Source organism: Gobio gobio (assembly GCF_949357685.1).
Source record: "Gobio gobio genome assembly, chromosome: 19".
NCBI lineage: Eukaryota > Metazoa > Chordata > Actinopteri > Cypriniformes > Gobionidae > Gobio > Gobio gobio.
Window position 1 is genome coordinate 27,968,657 of NC_137112.1, and position 17,406 is coordinate 27,986,062.

The 17,406-nt window shown below is 35.9% G+C and overlaps 1 protein-coding gene across 1 annotated transcript in view; it reads right to left on the reverse strand.

Moving 5' to 3' along the window:
- Window positions 1-17,406, reverse strand: part of suclg2 (succinate-CoA ligase GDP-forming subunit beta) — a 153,892-nt gene that overhangs the window by 70,631 nt on the left and 65,855 nt on the right. The window contains 4 exon segments of the mRNA XM_079845137.1: window positions 733-829; window positions 6,543-6,632; window positions 9,508-9,660; window positions 14,473-14,563. Of these exon segments, the coding sequence (XP_079701263.1) occupies window positions 733-829; window positions 6,543-6,632; window positions 9,508-9,660; window positions 14,473-14,563 (431 nt within the window).

Genomic DNA, 17,406 nt, shown 5'->3' on the forward strand with positions numbered 1-17,406 from the left:
AAAGGAAAGGGAAAGGAAAGGAAAGGAAAGGGAAAACGAAACAAAACTAGTGGACGGGACAGAAAAGTAGAGGACAGGACAGGAAAAGAAAGGAAAGTAGGAGGACAGGAAAGGAAAGGAAAGGGGCGGGACAGGACAGGAAAGAGAAGAGGACGGGATGGGAAAGAACAGGAAAGAGGACAGGACAGGACAGGACAGAAAAGAAAAGAAAAAGAAAAGAACAGAACAGAACAGAACAGAACAGAACAGAACAGAACAGAAAAGAAGCACTTTTGTGACGGCCCCTATGAGGACTAAATCATTTTGCCATTATGGTGTAGGGGCCGAGATGATTTCTTTCCCCTTCTTTAATTTGACAGGCTAATACTGCTGGCATTACCCTCTCTGGACCTACTGTATGTAATTTCATACCAATAAACGTTACAACATCCTACATCATTTCCTAACAGGTACCTATAAAAAAAAAGTGGAAAGGGTATCGGGAGTAGTATTTGGTCATATTAAGAACATATTTGTGCCAATGTTACGTTGGAGAAGCCCTGTAAAGTTTTGCTGAGGCAGCCCTCTCCATATCCATGTGTTTAATATAACCATTAGTGTAAAATGACATTTATCCTTGGAAGCGGCAAGGTCCTATTTAGATCTTTACAGGAGCTCTTATGAAGTCTGTAAGCAAGCATTTCTGTCTGTCATTCATGCATGGATACCCACACACGCACTCACACGCCTTACCTTGTCCCTCAGGTGTTTCTCCGAGTGGATTGACTTCGACTTGAGTGGCGTCGACTTTGAGGAACAGATCATAGAGTCGCTTAATCTGATCTGCAGCCTGTGACAGAACCACAGAGAGCACTAATTACACCAGCTGCACATTTGCAGCAGAGTTCTGAGAGCTTATATAAGCCTTGAAATCTCTCAAGCGCAACAAAATACATATACATTAAAAGGGGCATATACTGTACACTGTCCAATAATGAGGACGCATCTTTGACCGAACACTTACTCTGTTGGTCAGAACGTACTTTAGGTCACTGCCAAGACAATGAGAAGTTGTATTGGATAACTTCAAACGTGAAAGAAATTGATTTGGAGCCAGCAGGGAGTTGAGTCGCTGTGGCAGATAATGCGTTCCTGGTGAGGCAACGTCCAGCGGCTCTCTCCAATTCTCCAGCGGCTATGTAAATGAGGCTTACGACAACTGGAAAAATTAGAAAATTGGCTCGTGAGATGCCAGCTTTTCCTAGCCGTATGAGATTTTGTAATACTTTGAATTCTGTACTTCTGTAACATTTTGTTGAAGATTTCGTATTTTGTGCTTTCGTAACAATTTCACACTACACATTATAATATTTCATACTTTTGCAACACTTTCATGAAGCATTTCATAATGCATTCATACTTTGTAACATACATTTTCAAATAATTTTGTAGATGTTGCAGTACTTTTGTAATTAAAATTGTAATACTTGTGAAGATATCACAATATTGCCTTTTTCATCCTTTTATTGTGAATTCCATATTATTTCATACTTTTGTAACACTTTCAGGGAAGATTTCATAATACTTGAATATTTCGTCCTTTGTTTTCATATTTGATGTTTGTGATACATGATGTTTGTGTTTTAAAGTATTCATATCTCATACTCTTGCAAAATTTTCATAGATTTCATAGCTACATTTTTCATAGATTTCTTAATATTTCATGCCTTTGTAAAACTGCCATGGTTGATTTTGAAGCACTTTTGTATTTCGTTTTTTAGTTACAATTTTCATGGATTTCTTAATACTTTCATATTTAGCATTTTATAATGTTTCATACTCTTGCAACACTTTCATGAAGCATTTCATAATGCGATCATACTTTGTAACATACATTTTCATATTTTGACTTTCTGTAATTTTGTAGCTGTTGCAGTACTTTTGCAATTCAAATTGTAATACTATTGTACAATTGTAATATATTTTGCAATAGTTCATATTTTTGTAACACTTAAGTGAAAATGGTTTAAAATTTGTCCATCCTTTTATTGTGGATTACATAATATTTCATACTTTTGTAACACTTTCAGGGAAGATGCCATAATACTTTTGTATTTTGTCTTTTAGTAACAATTTTGTTGATTGATAACTTAGTCTTTTCGTATTTCATGTATTTCACAATTCTTCTGTAGATTTCATAATATTTTATACGAATTTTACACACTTTAAATGAAGATTTCATATTTTCATAGTAATACAAATGTAAATATTTTATATACTTATGTATTTCATACGTTTGTTATGCTTCCATAGATTTTGTAATAGTTCATACTTTTGTAAAACGTATGAAAAATCAGATAATGATTTACAGTATATATATTACTTTTTGTAGCAATTTTGTAGATTTTGCAGTACTTTTGAAAATAACTTTCATAGATTTTATGAAATACATTTTTAGAAATACCTCTTTGTCCAAATAGGCTTTTATGGTCTCAAATCACAGCAAACTCCTAAATTCCCCAAAATATAAAGAGTAATATTTACATGTAAAGTGTCTATAAATCCATCTACAGTTCTGTTTATTCATTTCATTAATAAAGGCAGCACCAGATCAGTCTACAACAGCTGAGGTTGACGAGTGGTTAAGGCAGGAAAGATAACCAACTGCTTACTGCTCTACACATTCCTATTTTCACTTGGTTTCTGAAAGCATGTCACCCGAACAAATTCTTCTTTCAAAGCATTTAAGAGCTAAAATGACATTTCCCTTTCCCATAGCCAACGGAAGCTCTTTTGATAATGAGCACATGCTGACAGAAAACATTGTAGCGCTGCTCTCATCAGCACGCACAGGCGAGCGCCGGCTCTTTGTCATATCGCTGCACTTCAAAGTGGTGAAGCGAAGTTAACGGTATACTGCATTCCAAACATTCTAATTAGCATCGACTCAAATAGATGGTCGTGAAAGACACGCAGTAAACTTTATGAGAGCCAAACAAGCCAGGCATTTAGCAGTAATTTCCACAACGTCAAGCTTCTCAAGTGTCTATATACGGAGACAAAAATATACACTTGTATGTACAATGCAGATTACCTTTAAAGTGCTTAGTGTGATTGGACCTGAGCAGTTGGAAAATAATGATTCTTTACAAACTTTACCTGCCAGTAGTTTCAAACAGGAATATTCCCACCTCTACATTCTGAAGGGTGGTGAGGTTAATTTAAAAAATATGCCCCTTATACAAGGTTTCACGGATGTTCCCCTACTTTTTGACGACACTGTTAAAAATGTATGAAAACAAAACAAAAAATATGACGAGATAGTCTTCATCCTAAAAGTCGTATACTTTTATTTATTTATATATGTATATTTGTGTACAGGCAAAGTCAGAATTAATTGCACCCTTCGTAAATATGATCAAAATGGCTGTGCAAATAAATCTGCATTGTTTATCCTTTTGATGTTTCATTAAAAATAAATAAATAAATAAAATCTATCCTTTTATTGAAGTAAAGTTTTTCTCCAAAACACTTGGGCCACAATTATTGGTACACCTAGAAATTTTATTTAGCATATCAGGGTGACTAGGAACACGAAATTGTCCAGCCATGACTTCTTGTTTCACAGTAAGAGGAAACACAAAGGCCAATTCCCTTAATCATCCATCACAATGGGTAAGAATATAGTTTGGATGTGCAGCAAAAGATTGTTGAGCTTCACAAAAAATTGGCTGTAAGAAAATAGTGAAAGCATTGAAAATACCCATTTCCACCATCAGGGCAATAATTAAGATGTACCAATCAACTGAAGATGTTACAAATCTGCCTAGAAGAGGAAATGTGTTTATATCGTCCTAATGCACAGCGAGGAGGAGAGTTTGAGTGGCCAAAGACTCTCTAAGGACCACAGCTGAAAAAATAAAATAAAATAAAAAATTCGCTAAAATTAACTGAATCTTTAAATTATTGAATTAAAAGAACTCACTTTGCTCCTCACCATAATGAATGTCTGAGCGGCCGTGCATTTTTTACTTTCGGTTTAGAATTAGCTATTTAAAAGCCCCCACCGTTGATACCAGTATTACCGGTGTTGTCACACGTCGATTAACCGGTGGGAAAAATTCCTCTCCGTCACATCCCTAATACACTGTATTGCCAAAAGAATCGGGACACCCCTCCTAATCATTGAATTCAGGTGTTCCAATCACTTCCATGGCCACAGGTGTTTAAAAAAAGCACCTAGGCATTCAGACTGCTCCTACAAACATTTTTGTCGCTCTCAACGGGTCGCCCACAGGTGCTCAATGAATTCAAGAGTGGTACCGTGATAGGTTGCCACCTGTGCAATGTCCATTTGTGAAATTTCCTCACTACTAAATATTCCACGGTCAACTGTTAGTGGTATTATAAGAAAGTGGAAGCAATTGGGAACAACAGCAACTCAGCCACAAAGTGGTAAGCCACGTAAAATCACAGAGCGGGGTCAGCACATGCTGAGGCGCACAGTGCGCAGAAGTCACCAACTTTCTGCAGAGTCAATAGCTACAGACCTCCAAACTTCGTATGAATCACGCTTCTCTATCTGGCAATCCAATCTGGGTTTGGCGGTTGCCAGGAGAACGGTACTTGCCTGCATTGTGCCAAGTGTAAAGTTTGGTAGAGGGGGGATAAATGTGTGGGGTTGTTTTTCACGGGTTGGGCTCTGCCCCTTAGTTCCAATGAAAGGAACTCTTAATGCTTCAGCATATCAAGACGTTTTGGACAATTTCATACTCCCAACTTTGTGGGAACAGTTTGGGGATGGCCCCTTCCTGTTCCAACATGACTGTACACCAGTGCACAAAGTAAGGTCCATAAAGACATGGATGAGCGAGTTTGGAACTTGACTGGCCTGCACAGAGTCCTGACCTCAACCCGATAGAACACCTTTGGGATGAATTAGAGCGGAGACTGAGGCACTTTTTAGGAGTGTGTAATTCCCATAAACACACTCCTAAACCTTGTGGAAAGCCTTTCCAGAAGAGTTGAAGCTGTTGTAGCTGCAAAGGGTGGGCCAACTCCATATTAAACCCTACAGATTAAGAATGGAATGTCATTCAAGATCATGTAATATGTAATACACACATGTAATACACACACATAACAGCACCTACATCCCCAACTATTGTTTGGGAGGGTTTCAAGAAAAAAATCCTCTGCTCTCATCCATAAACAAACTTCAGCATATTCAGTTGCCAGACACTACTGGGACTGGGTACTATGATCCGATAAAACTTTTTGGCAGTAAACCCACCAGATGGGTTTGGTGCAAACAGGGATTATAAAGTAGCCCATGGTTAAATATACTGCTGGATCTTTGAAACTGTGGGCTAGAGGTCCTGGACATCTTGATCAGATACATGGCATCAGGGATTCTATCTAATACCAACATATAAAATCAAAACCTGACAGCCTCTGCTAGAAATCTTAAAATGGACCGTGGTTGTTTGGACAATGATCCAAAACAAACATCAAAATCAACACACCAATTAGTCACTGAGCACAAAATTAAGGTTCTGCCATGACCACCCCAGTCCCCTGACCTGAATCCTATAGAAAACTGAAGAGGAGAGTGTATCAACATGGACTTGGGAATTTGACGGATCTGAACAGATTCTGTATGGAGGAAAAATGGCTGATCTCTGTCAGGTGTTCTCCAAACTCATCCGGCAATAAAGAAGAAGACTGTTGTTATCTTGTCAAAAGGAAGTTGCAAAAAGTATTTAATAAAAGGGTGCCATTAACTGTGGCCAATGTGTATTAGAGAATAACATTTATTTTTCCCCACATTCAATTCCTTTTCTTCAATGAAAGGTTAGATTTTAAGTTTTTTGCTTTTTTATAAAATATCAAAAGGATTAACAATGCAGATCTATTTTCACAGGCTTCTTTGTTTATATTTTATAATTCTGATCGTGACTGTATGTGTGTGTCTGTGTATTATATAAATAAATGCATAAAGAAATAACAGATTGATTGAAAATCTTTGCTAAACCATCCTGCAATCTTTGTTCATCAATTCAAGCGAAAGCAAGATTTATCAATATTTATAATACATATTTGCCTTTATTTTTGTATCTGACAGTATTTTGAGCCCCATTACATGACATGCATGGAAAAGCACAGATTTAGTGATAATATAGAAAACTATACAGAATCTTCTGCGCTAGAGTCACTCTGATAGGCCTCAGGGTAAAATGTCTTTAAATCTTGGAGATTTCAACTTGTGCTTATCGTTTATGGCAAAGGTCGTTGCAGCAAATCAGCGACCCGTGTATAGGTGGCGGTTTATGTGAACGACATAACAGCACAAATTGTTCATGACCGGTGATTTCTACTCAGGCCTAAGACATGTTTAATGACTGTATTGGCAGAGTCATCATGTCTGCTTTTTTCCATGACAGAAATGGAGACATAGTGAACGGGGGGAAGGTGAGGTGAGGTGAAGGCCACTGTGCTTCTGTTAACGACACAGACTCTAATGGCAGAATCTCTTTGGCAGCGATTCAGTCCAAACCCATTACCTGTCTCTCCAATGGTCCTTTGAATCCCAAATTAGCTGCCATACGTAGTGCCTGGTCGTCTCGGACCCCCTCGAATATATCTATGACTTCCTGAGGCAAGAGATGGGAGAGATAAGGCAAGAGGAAAACCAACCATCAGCTATAATTTGACACAAAGGGGATGTTCGTATTAAAATCAAGAGAGCTGCAATTAAGCGCTGGCATGCAGCCAACCTCAAACGAGAAAAAGACGAGCGCGGGAGAACAATGGCTTTCCAATTATAAGGCCATCTCTAAAAGATCACTCATACACAGAGATAGACTCACAAAGAGAGATAATGCATAAGACCAGATGTCACAAAGAGCTATAAGAATGATACACAGCTTTTACATGTCTTAATATGATGAAGATGTCCATTAAAGGAGCTATAATCACACAACTTTTTATATATACATCATATTTTACCTGTGGTTCATTTAAAATGGTAGGCATGGTTTTTAATGGTTTTTAAAACATGTATCCTCTCTCTGACCCTTAGAAATAAACATTTCAAAATAAACAAGGTTTTTTATTTTTTTTATTTTTTTTGCAGCTGTGCATGTAAGACTTCTGTGTAAACACCAGGATATGCATCCTTTTTGACAAATTCATTTCCATTACATTTTGATGGCTTTGGTTGTTAAAAAAAATTACAATTTTAAATAAAAATTAGTTTAAATAAAATTAAAAAAAATACTTTAATATTTCGTCACCTTCCTAAAATAATTGCCTAAGTCATTTTTTGACAAAAATTATTTTTTTGCTTAAGTCATCTCCTCATGATGCTGGCCACCTCTGGTAAAATCCTCCACATCCTCAGTTGAACAGATCATACAATTCTACCCCTGTAGTATAATGGCCTATGTCAAGTGTGTGACTTAGGCCGTTTTATTTTGCCTAAGTCAAAAGGTAATTTGACTTAGGCAATTTTACAAGCTTTTACATTTACATTTACGCATTTGGCAGACGCTTTTATCCAAAGCGACTTACATTGCATTCAAGGTACACATTTTACTTTTTTTTTTTTTTTTCAAGATGGCAGGTGCATCAAGAAGACCAAAAACCTACTCAACCTCTGAAGTTATTTCCATGTTTCAGGGCTCACCCCCTATTGGTAACTGATGAGGTTTACTATAATATTGGCTAGACTATAAATATGGCATAGTTTTTTGTCTTTTTAGTCAGCATTTTAGTCAAGAAAAATAGCTAAGTCAATAAAGCTAGCATTAGGCTTTTAGTTAACTCTTTTAAAACAATATTTCATCTTTTTGTCTAATTTTTTCCACATTACATGATCTAATTAAGAAAGATTTGAATAGGCTACCGAAATGATGTAATCTTTTTGGTTGTAAAATGTATTACCTGAATGAAATGAAATCGAATGTATCGTCCTGTGGAATAATTCATTCACAGACAGCATACGAAGATGTTCAACTAATAAAGATCTTCATCGCTGGCAAACAAAATAATTAATTTGCAGATTTGCTTTCACTTGACTGTACAGTAGGTCCACCGCCCCTTCACCCGACGCTTGAAGTTCTTAAATCTTCCTGTTACGAGAAAGAGTGTGAAACCGCTTCAGATTCAGTGCGCGCAGAAAACCAAACAAATCATTCAAACTAATTTGCGGGCTGAAATCGCACAGACATCGCACAGTATGCCCGCCTTTACACAGTTCTGCCAACTTATTTGAATTTGAACAGAATCGACACAAAAGAGTGATTCATTTGTCAATTGAGCATTGCTTGTGCCCAGAAAAAAAGTATTTGAACAGAATCGACTCAAAAGAGTGATTCATTTGTGAATTGAGCATCGCTCATGCCCAGACAATAAAGATACAGCACGCTTGGAATAAACTATGCATTTAACAACTTATTGTGTTAAAATAAAGTAGCGAGAGGAATGTTGCCCAACGTAAAAGTACAGTTTTTTCATTAGAAATGTACTTAAAGTAAATATAGGCTACCCATATTTAAATCTACTCTTAAAGGAATAGTTCACCTTAAAATGAAAATTGTGTCATTTACTCACCCTCAAGCTTTGAACACAAAGTAAGATATTTTGAAGAATGTCGGTAACCAAGCAGTTGATGGGTACCATTGACTTCCATAGTAGGAAAAACAATACTATGGAAGTCATTGGGTAGATCAACTGTCTGGTTACCGACATTCTTCAAAATATCTTTCTTTGTGTTCAGCAGAAGAAAGACATTCATACAGGTTTGAAACAATTTGAGGGTGAGTAAATGATGACAATTTTCATTTTGAGTAAAAATATTCCAAATAAATACTCAAGTAAATACTTCGTTACCATTTCAAGCTTTCCTTTTCGGGGGACTGTGTGGGAAAAACTGCCACAGAGGGTGCAGTTGCCAAAAGAGCCAATACAGTGTTTCCCCTACCATTGTTTTGGGGTGGCGGCCCCATATATAGTTAATCTATATTTATATGCAGTGACATATAATTTTATGGAGACTATGTAGTGATATTTTACATTTGATTACTATTTTTGTACCTGAAAATCTAGTTTCGACCTACATGAAAATAACTTTATTTGTGCTTTTGCTCGTAATTTGATTATTTGTCTTATTTGTTGATCATTTGTTGATCAGCTTAGTGGAGAATTTGGCTTTATCAGAGAAATGTATTATAGACATTTCCAGAACTTTTAATATATTTATTTAATATAATTATTTCCATACATTTCCCAGGGCAATTTAACGTTTAATCAGGTGCTGCAACGATATTTAACGATATTTAACAATATTTAAGAATGTATATATTTTTTTTCATTTGATTGAATTGAAAATTCCTGAATTTAATTAAAATATAATTTTCTGTCACGTCATCCGCACCGATCCGCGGTTAGTTCCAAACACCAACAACTAACAAGTAACTCGACTCCAACACCCTTGAAAGCCTTTCCAGTCAGATATAAGTGAGATACCTTGAAGATGAGCTCTGGCGTGGTTGCAGCCACTTCCTCTATGTCCACACCACCCTGAGGGCTGCCCACCATCACGGGTCCATTACAGGAGCGGTCCATCAGGATGGCAAAATAAGTTTCCCTGGAGATATCCAGAGCTTCTGCAACCATCACCTGCTCAGCACAAACACATCAACCAGGTGAGACAGGGATTAAACATTGTGTTCTATCTATGTATCATGGTGTATTAACAGACACTTTTTTTTCAAGCAGGGCACACGTTTACTGGCTGCAGGCCAATGCTGCTACTTCTAATACACGATAATCAGCCATCATCAAACTCGATGAGAGATAGCAAGTGGATAAGGAGAGAACCACAAATAACAGGGTTGAAATTACAACTAATAAAAATGGAGTGATGGAAGGGAAGTGACACAAGAGGACGAGGGAAGGATGGATGAAGAAAATCAAGGGAAGACAGAGGTGTGGTGTAGTTGTTCGTAGGTTTGGGTTTCGCAGAAAGGCAGAAATCATGTTCATTGATGATCTAATGTATTGAAGTTTTATTAACGTTACTGTGGTATGAATCGGGGTGGGGACATGAGCAGAACAAGGGTACAGGCCTGGGACATTTTATATAGCTGTTTTTATTATGATTATATTACTTATTTTATTATGTTGTTTATATATTACTATCCATTACAATTAAAGTTACATTTAACGTTTACTGGTTCCCACCTCCTCCTTTTCTGAACTTGAACTTTGCAAAACTTTTTTTTAATTCTGTGGTAACGCAACGCTGTTTTACTTGGTCAAAACATTCCTACTAAAATACATTTCAATGTGTTGAACGTTACTTGTTACTCTGATATACGTTACTCTGTATTCGCTCTGTGGCTGGTATGAGACACTTGTTGCACATTGCAGTCAGCTAGATCAATATAAGAATATTAATAATTAATTTTGAAATATATTGTATGGTAAAGATACAGTTGCATTACTGTAACTACACATAAAGCTCTCTCTGATTATGCTGTTAGCCACTTGACAAAATAGTGTTGTGTCTGAGGCATGGTAAAACATGGTACTCGTGGTAAATCAAGAAAACGCCATTGCTCCTTAATTTAATTATTTTTCATTCCACCGTAATAAATTACATTTTTGTGGATCTTATATTTTGTGTCTTTGGTGATCTTTCGGTGGGTGCAGCACATTGTAGGCAGTGGCAAAAGGCTGCAAAGAATTGTAAATACAGAGAGAACGACATAAAGGGAAAATCTGAATCTGTTTTGTAGTCAACATTTCAAACTGGATGACAATGAACACAGTGTTTTAGGCCAAATGGGGGGGAAAAACTGAAAGAAACTGCCGTTCTGGGAGTTCAGCCCGAAGCAAAATGCTGTTCCATGCTGAAAGTTGTTGTCAGTATGAATGTCTCGGCCCAGGTAATTGTTCATTTAATTTACAACCAACATTGTAAAAATACAAAGAGGGTTCAAAATCGGTAAATTTACACTACATGGATTTTATCTGTCGTTCTTGTTAACTTTTAAGCAAAAAAATAGAAACAGAATTAAATATTGGCTATTTTGTATAATAATTATTTTTGGTTCAACATTTCACACCAAATGTGAAAGGGGCGGGGGGGGGGGGGGGGGGGGGGACTACTGAACATGTGTTGAATAAGTGTCATCACTCTTGCTTGTGACTGGGGGGAAAAAGTAGTGTGTTAAAATTGTCCCAGTCTCCCCTACACTCCAATCTCCAGCAACCATGTCCATTTTTATCCTTTTTCAGCTTGTGAAGGAGTCAAACTTTGCACTCTCTGTTCATTCTATTTCCTACATCGTCCTTCCATCTATTTTATTCTTTACTCTATTTCTATGCTTCTCTGTCTATTACAGCAGAAGACAAACTGCGCTAACAGAGTTGAGTGAAACACGGCACATTAATGCAGAGTCCTGATGGCACACTGACAACTCACAAGCAGCATTCCACTCTGAGACTGACAACACAATTACATCCTTTTAACACCAGTCATATTCAAACTCTCACCCATATTCATCCCCTCTAGGGCTGAGAGCTATAGAGGGGAAAACAAATCTATAAAATACATATTTTAATATTTTTTTATTTATTTCAACCAAACTGCCATCAGCCATTGACCTACATATACTTTACTAATATACATACACTACCTTTCAAAAGTTTGGGGTTGGTAAGATTTCTAAATGTTTTTGAAAGAAGTCTATTATAAAGTCTAGGCTGCATTTATTTGTAAAAACAGTAATATTGTGATACATTATTACAATTTAAAATAACTTTTCTATTTTAATCTATTTTAAAATGTAATTTATTCCTATGATTTTCAACATCATTACTCCAGTCTTCAGTGTCACATGATCCTTCAGAAATCATTCTAATATGCTGATTTGGTGCTCAAAACACATTTCTTATTGTTATCAATGTATAAAACAGTTGTGAAGCTTAATACTTTTGTGGAAAGCTCAAGAAACATTTCTTATTATTACCAGTGTTGTTCTTTGATAAATAGAAAGTTTGGTAACACTTTATTTTAGTGTCCCATTCTCACTATTAACTAGTTGCTTATTAGCATGCATTACTAGGATATTGGCTGTTTATTAGTACTTATAAAGCACATAATTAATGCCTTATTGTGCATGACCATATTCTACACCCCTTAATCCTACCCATTACCTAAACTTAACATCTACCTTACTAACTATTAATAAGCAGTAATTAGGAGTAAGGACAATTTTAGTTTATCGTAAAAGTCGTAGTTAATAGTTAGTAGTGAGAATTGACCTATCGCTAAGTCCCTCCCCTCGAACGCAGTTGAGCCAATGGCAGTTGAGTATCAGTTGCGCTGGGGCTGGAACTCGGACTGACATCTTTAGGTGTCAGCGCCATAGAGAAACACTGGGAAATCCAAAGCTCTCATCGGTTTGATGGTGTTTATGCAACAAAAATGCTAAAATGTTGTGCCTGAGGTACTGTAACACTGATTCCAGGTGTCCTGAGAGGATTTTCTGTTTGTCATACTCCCGTTAAGTTACGATTAAAGTCCCTGCTAACATACAAACCGTAATAACTAACTGTTCTCACGTCATGTAACACTGTAACGTTAGGTCAAAAACACGAAGGTCTACATTTCATTGCCTCTCCATGTTAAACTGGTTATATGTAAATTAATTTAATTTTAGATATGTTTAAGGTCTACATTATCTGTCCTACTGAGGAGGACTCCTATGTTGATGGGTATTATAGTCTATGGGTAGTGAAAGAAAGAGCTTGCACGCAGTTTATCGGAGTTGTTTTGCAGATACAAAGTTTACCAGTTATTAACTGCACCCCCGATAAGGCATACGGTCTGTGTATCTGTTTGTTTACTGTTAGTTGTATGAGTGTTTTTGTGTAATTTGCTGTGTATGTTAATAGCAATGCAACGGAGCGAGATCGTTTGTGAATGAGACGTTATGCGTACTTCTTACGCTTTGTTTGTTCAGCTCTTACAATGATTTTTTGGAGTGAAAAAGGACATAATAAACTTGATAAACCATCAGTAAAGTTTGGCCATCATTCGGACGGGGTATACGCTACATTCTGTGTCCAAAAACATCTTGGGATAAGGTTTTCACACTGACAGCTGTCATTGTAAGATATAGCAACTCCGTTTGTTTGTCCGAGTTAGCAACAGTAACTAAGGGGGGCGGGGCTTACCGATAGGTCAATTGGACACTAAACTAAAGTGTGACCAAAAGTTCAAAAGAACAGCATTTATTTGAAATGCGAAGAAAGCTTTTAAAACATTAACAAACCTTACCGATCAAAAACATTTGAACAGTAGTGTATAACATTGTACTTTGTTTATATGCTAGCCTTTGTGATATACTTTGTTTATATGCTAGCCTTTGTGATATACTTTGTTTATATGCTAGCCTTTGTGATATTTGCCATGTTTAATTTTATATCACTAGCGACATTTTCACTCATATATTGCTGTGATTATGTATAACAACATCTTCTGAAGGCGTAGAGAAGGAGCACCAATTTTACAAAAAAATACTTTTCCTTTTTCTTCTCAATAAACCGATACTGAATTCTGAATTCATGAGGAAAACCTCATTATACAATAACGCATCCATGTGAGAAAGAAACCAGAGGGCCCTTGAATAGCAAATGTGACATGCTCTCAAATGCAGTGAGAGAAGTTTGTGGGGGGATGCCACACGCTCGAGCTGGCATTTCTAAAGCATTTATTTATTTTTTGTATCCTACCTCTGTTCCTCCTCACCACCTCCCTTATGAATCTGTCCTACTCTTTCAGCCGTGCACTTCCACCCCCCATGGCTGTTTCTTGGGCAGAAAAAAGAAAAGGGTGATGCCGTCCATGTGCAAAAAGTTATGTGGTGGTCGCGTGAGGGGAGGTTGACGGGAATAAAAGCGTGTGATAATGGGGAGCTCTAAATTGTGTTTAAAGAACAGAGGACAAACACATGCTAAGCGCAGGAAGCCATCATTACCCCCTGAGGGAGAGAAAGATAAACAGTGATAAACATACGAGGTGGTTGTAGGAGTATGCCAGTCTGTGTGGGTGTTAGGCATAGAGAGAAGCAGAGAAAGAGGGAGGAAAATTATATTTTGGCTTGTTAGTGACACATGGAAATGCCTGTTTACCAACATTCCCTGCACACCGAGATCTGACTCACATGGTTTATTCATCTCAATGACCTATGACACTTAACGTAGCTAATGGAAAATAAAAAAAGAATAAGACCGAAAAAATAGAGCAGCTTTGAATGGAACTGTATGATACAGCTTTCTCCTGAAGCCAAAAAGTCAAGGAAAGTGGAAAGCGAGAGAGAGAATTTCATTTCCAAGTGCAAAAGCGATTATTTATTCAGCGGAAACAACATTAAAAAGAAGAAATTATGCCAGAGATAAACAAGGTGCTCTCCTCCGTACCGTTTTTACTTTCACTCCTTCCTTAGGGGTCTGTTTGGTGGTCAGATTGAAGCCGAGCATCTTACCAGCCAACTCTCCAACAACAGCAGGACTGAAACAGAGAGACATTTTTTTTTTTATACTTTTAATTTACTATGACTTGAAAAATGACAAATTCATCAACTATATGCATCTGTAAATATTATCGATGCACCATAATTCATAGCACGCCTCCCATCCAATAATCGCAATAAGCTTTGTGACATACTTTTGATATAATGAAACTTAAATGTCTTATCTTTCAAATGCTGTAAAATTCAAACAATAAATACTGCCGCTCTTTAATGTGGCATGACAGATCGATGTAGTACCTCGGTTCAAGCGGCAGCAAGTCTCTTCCGCTTTACTAGTTATAGCACAAAATAAACATGAATGAACATCAAAAGCGATGTTGAAAGATACAGTACAACTAACGGAAATGCCTCATGTAATCGCTCAGATTTTTTTTTTTTAAGTTGTGAACTTGGCAACACTGAGGAGCACTTTACTAAATATATGAACTATTAAATATTCACTATATATTTACTTAACCCATTGTCTTCATGCCTTAATGTATGTTTGAATAAATCTGTCATGAAAGTTATTACAGCCACCGTTTAAATTAGTGCTGTAAAATTTAACGCTTTAACACATGCGATTACTTTTTCCCAGTTTAATGCGTTATTCATGCAAATGCTTTTAAACCATTCAAGCGCGACAAGTCAAAAGAAAATGTGCTGTTTGTGAATGACACATGAAACACAGAAATACGCGCACCAGAATCGAGTTCTCTTCTGTGCTTGAACGAACAATAACATACAGATTTATGCCAAAATGTCCGTTGCATCATGTGCGACAGGACTTAAAGTGACAGCAGCCACTAATGCTGTCTGCCATTAATGTTAATCAAAGAACAAAGCTAAGAGAGAAAATGACTTGTGCAGCTTTAATAAGGATTATATTAATTTACAATTTATGCAGTGCAGACTGTTTGATAACTTTGGTAAATATGACATTTATTATGGGTTTATGTGAGGGATGTTTTAAGTTCACTTAATGTAAAATAAAATATCGATAGCTTTCCATTATACTGTAATGTTGAATGGCTATAATTAATGTTTAAAATTGGGGAGAAATCAATTTAATCAATTTCATTGAGACATCAGTAATCATTGATACTGGCCTTCGTAAAAGATACCATTAAACAAGTATTGAAAATGTACTGTCTTTATGTTGTTACATTACATTAATTTTTGAGATTAACTGTGAAATTATTACATTATACAATATATTAAAAACAAATAAAAAAAAGTAATTGTTTTAATCGATTGACAGCACTAGTTTAAAAGTTTATATTTCAACAACAAAGTGAAGTTAATTATAAAAAAAGTTTATAAATTATAAATATTATAGACAACTGAGTTTTTACCCGAGTGTTAATTATTTGAAAAAATTATTAATTGATTTTTAATTAAAACTTCAATTTCGGTTGCAGTTTTCATGCTAAATAAACTTTCAGTTTCAGGGTTTCTGTAGAAAAAAATATTTTGGTGCATCACTGAAGCAACTGATAATGTAATAACTGCACATAATGTATTACATTATTATTGTAATAAAATGTTCATAATCTAATAATTTTCTCAAAACGTAATAAAATCTTGAGCTCATAATGTAATGACAATCTGGATTTAGATTTTTTAAAACGTACTATAAAGGAATGCCAATGCTTTATGTTTAATAAACCTATAATAATAATAATTGCATGAATAATTAAATGTTGCATTTCACAGGTAGTTTAAGACTGGATTTAGATTTTTAAAAATTTACCGTAAGGGTATACTAATATTTTTTATGTTTTAAAAGCTATTACAATAATGAAAATATGACATGTTTTTGAGTTTATGATATAATATTTTTCTTATAATGTAAAAATTGTTATTACATTATGAGCTCAAGATTTTAATACATTTTGAGAAAATGATTACGTTATGAACATTTTATAATAATAATGTAATACTTATTACATTATGTGCAGTTATTACATAGTGAGTTTCTCCAATCACTAAAAAATATTACTGTTTTCTAAGAATATTTCTCACTGTTAGTGGAGAGCAAAATTTTTTATATATATAGCTCTCACACCAACAAAAATTAGCTTACAGTTGATTCAATTTGGACCTCATACACTGTATAACAAATAGAGTACATTTGAACTTTTTTTTAGAATCGCATTATTAATTATATAATTCTACTAATTTATACATCACAACTACATTTTTACAGAGTGAATATGTATTTTTAATGACATGTCATTTGAACAACCAGTCAGTAACAGACTGATGTAAGTCTCTCAAACCTAAAATATACATCACAGTAACAAATCTTGATTAATTTTGAATCAGAAATGACTTGCGGTTCAGTGAGGAAGTCAGTTATGAACCGAGAACTCAAGCCTGAATGTTCTATGAATCTTTTTGACTCGCGGGTCTAATTTTTGCAGATCAGACATCGCAGCTCACGCTGTGTTCATTGTTGCATACAGTAATCTAGCAAGATGATATTAGATGAAACTGCATGTCGACGCAAGTTTTCCAGACTATTTTATATTTCAAATCTGTCTCATGACATATCCTGATACCGTTGCCCTATCTCTCTCCTCGTAATTTCCAGTCATCTTTTTAGTGTACTAGGCTAACCAAAAAAAAAAAAGTTTCAGTTGTTTAAGAAACACATATAGCAAACTCTGGACGATTTCTCAGGGACACAGAAAGCACTGTGCTCATTTGTTAGATAAAACAGATCAGGCTGCGTTTCAGAGTGTTTTCTCTGGACGATTCTCTTCATCCCAAATGCCGAAGTACACTACGTGACAGTGATACACGACGCAGGCATTCAGTCATAAATCAGTCCCTACTT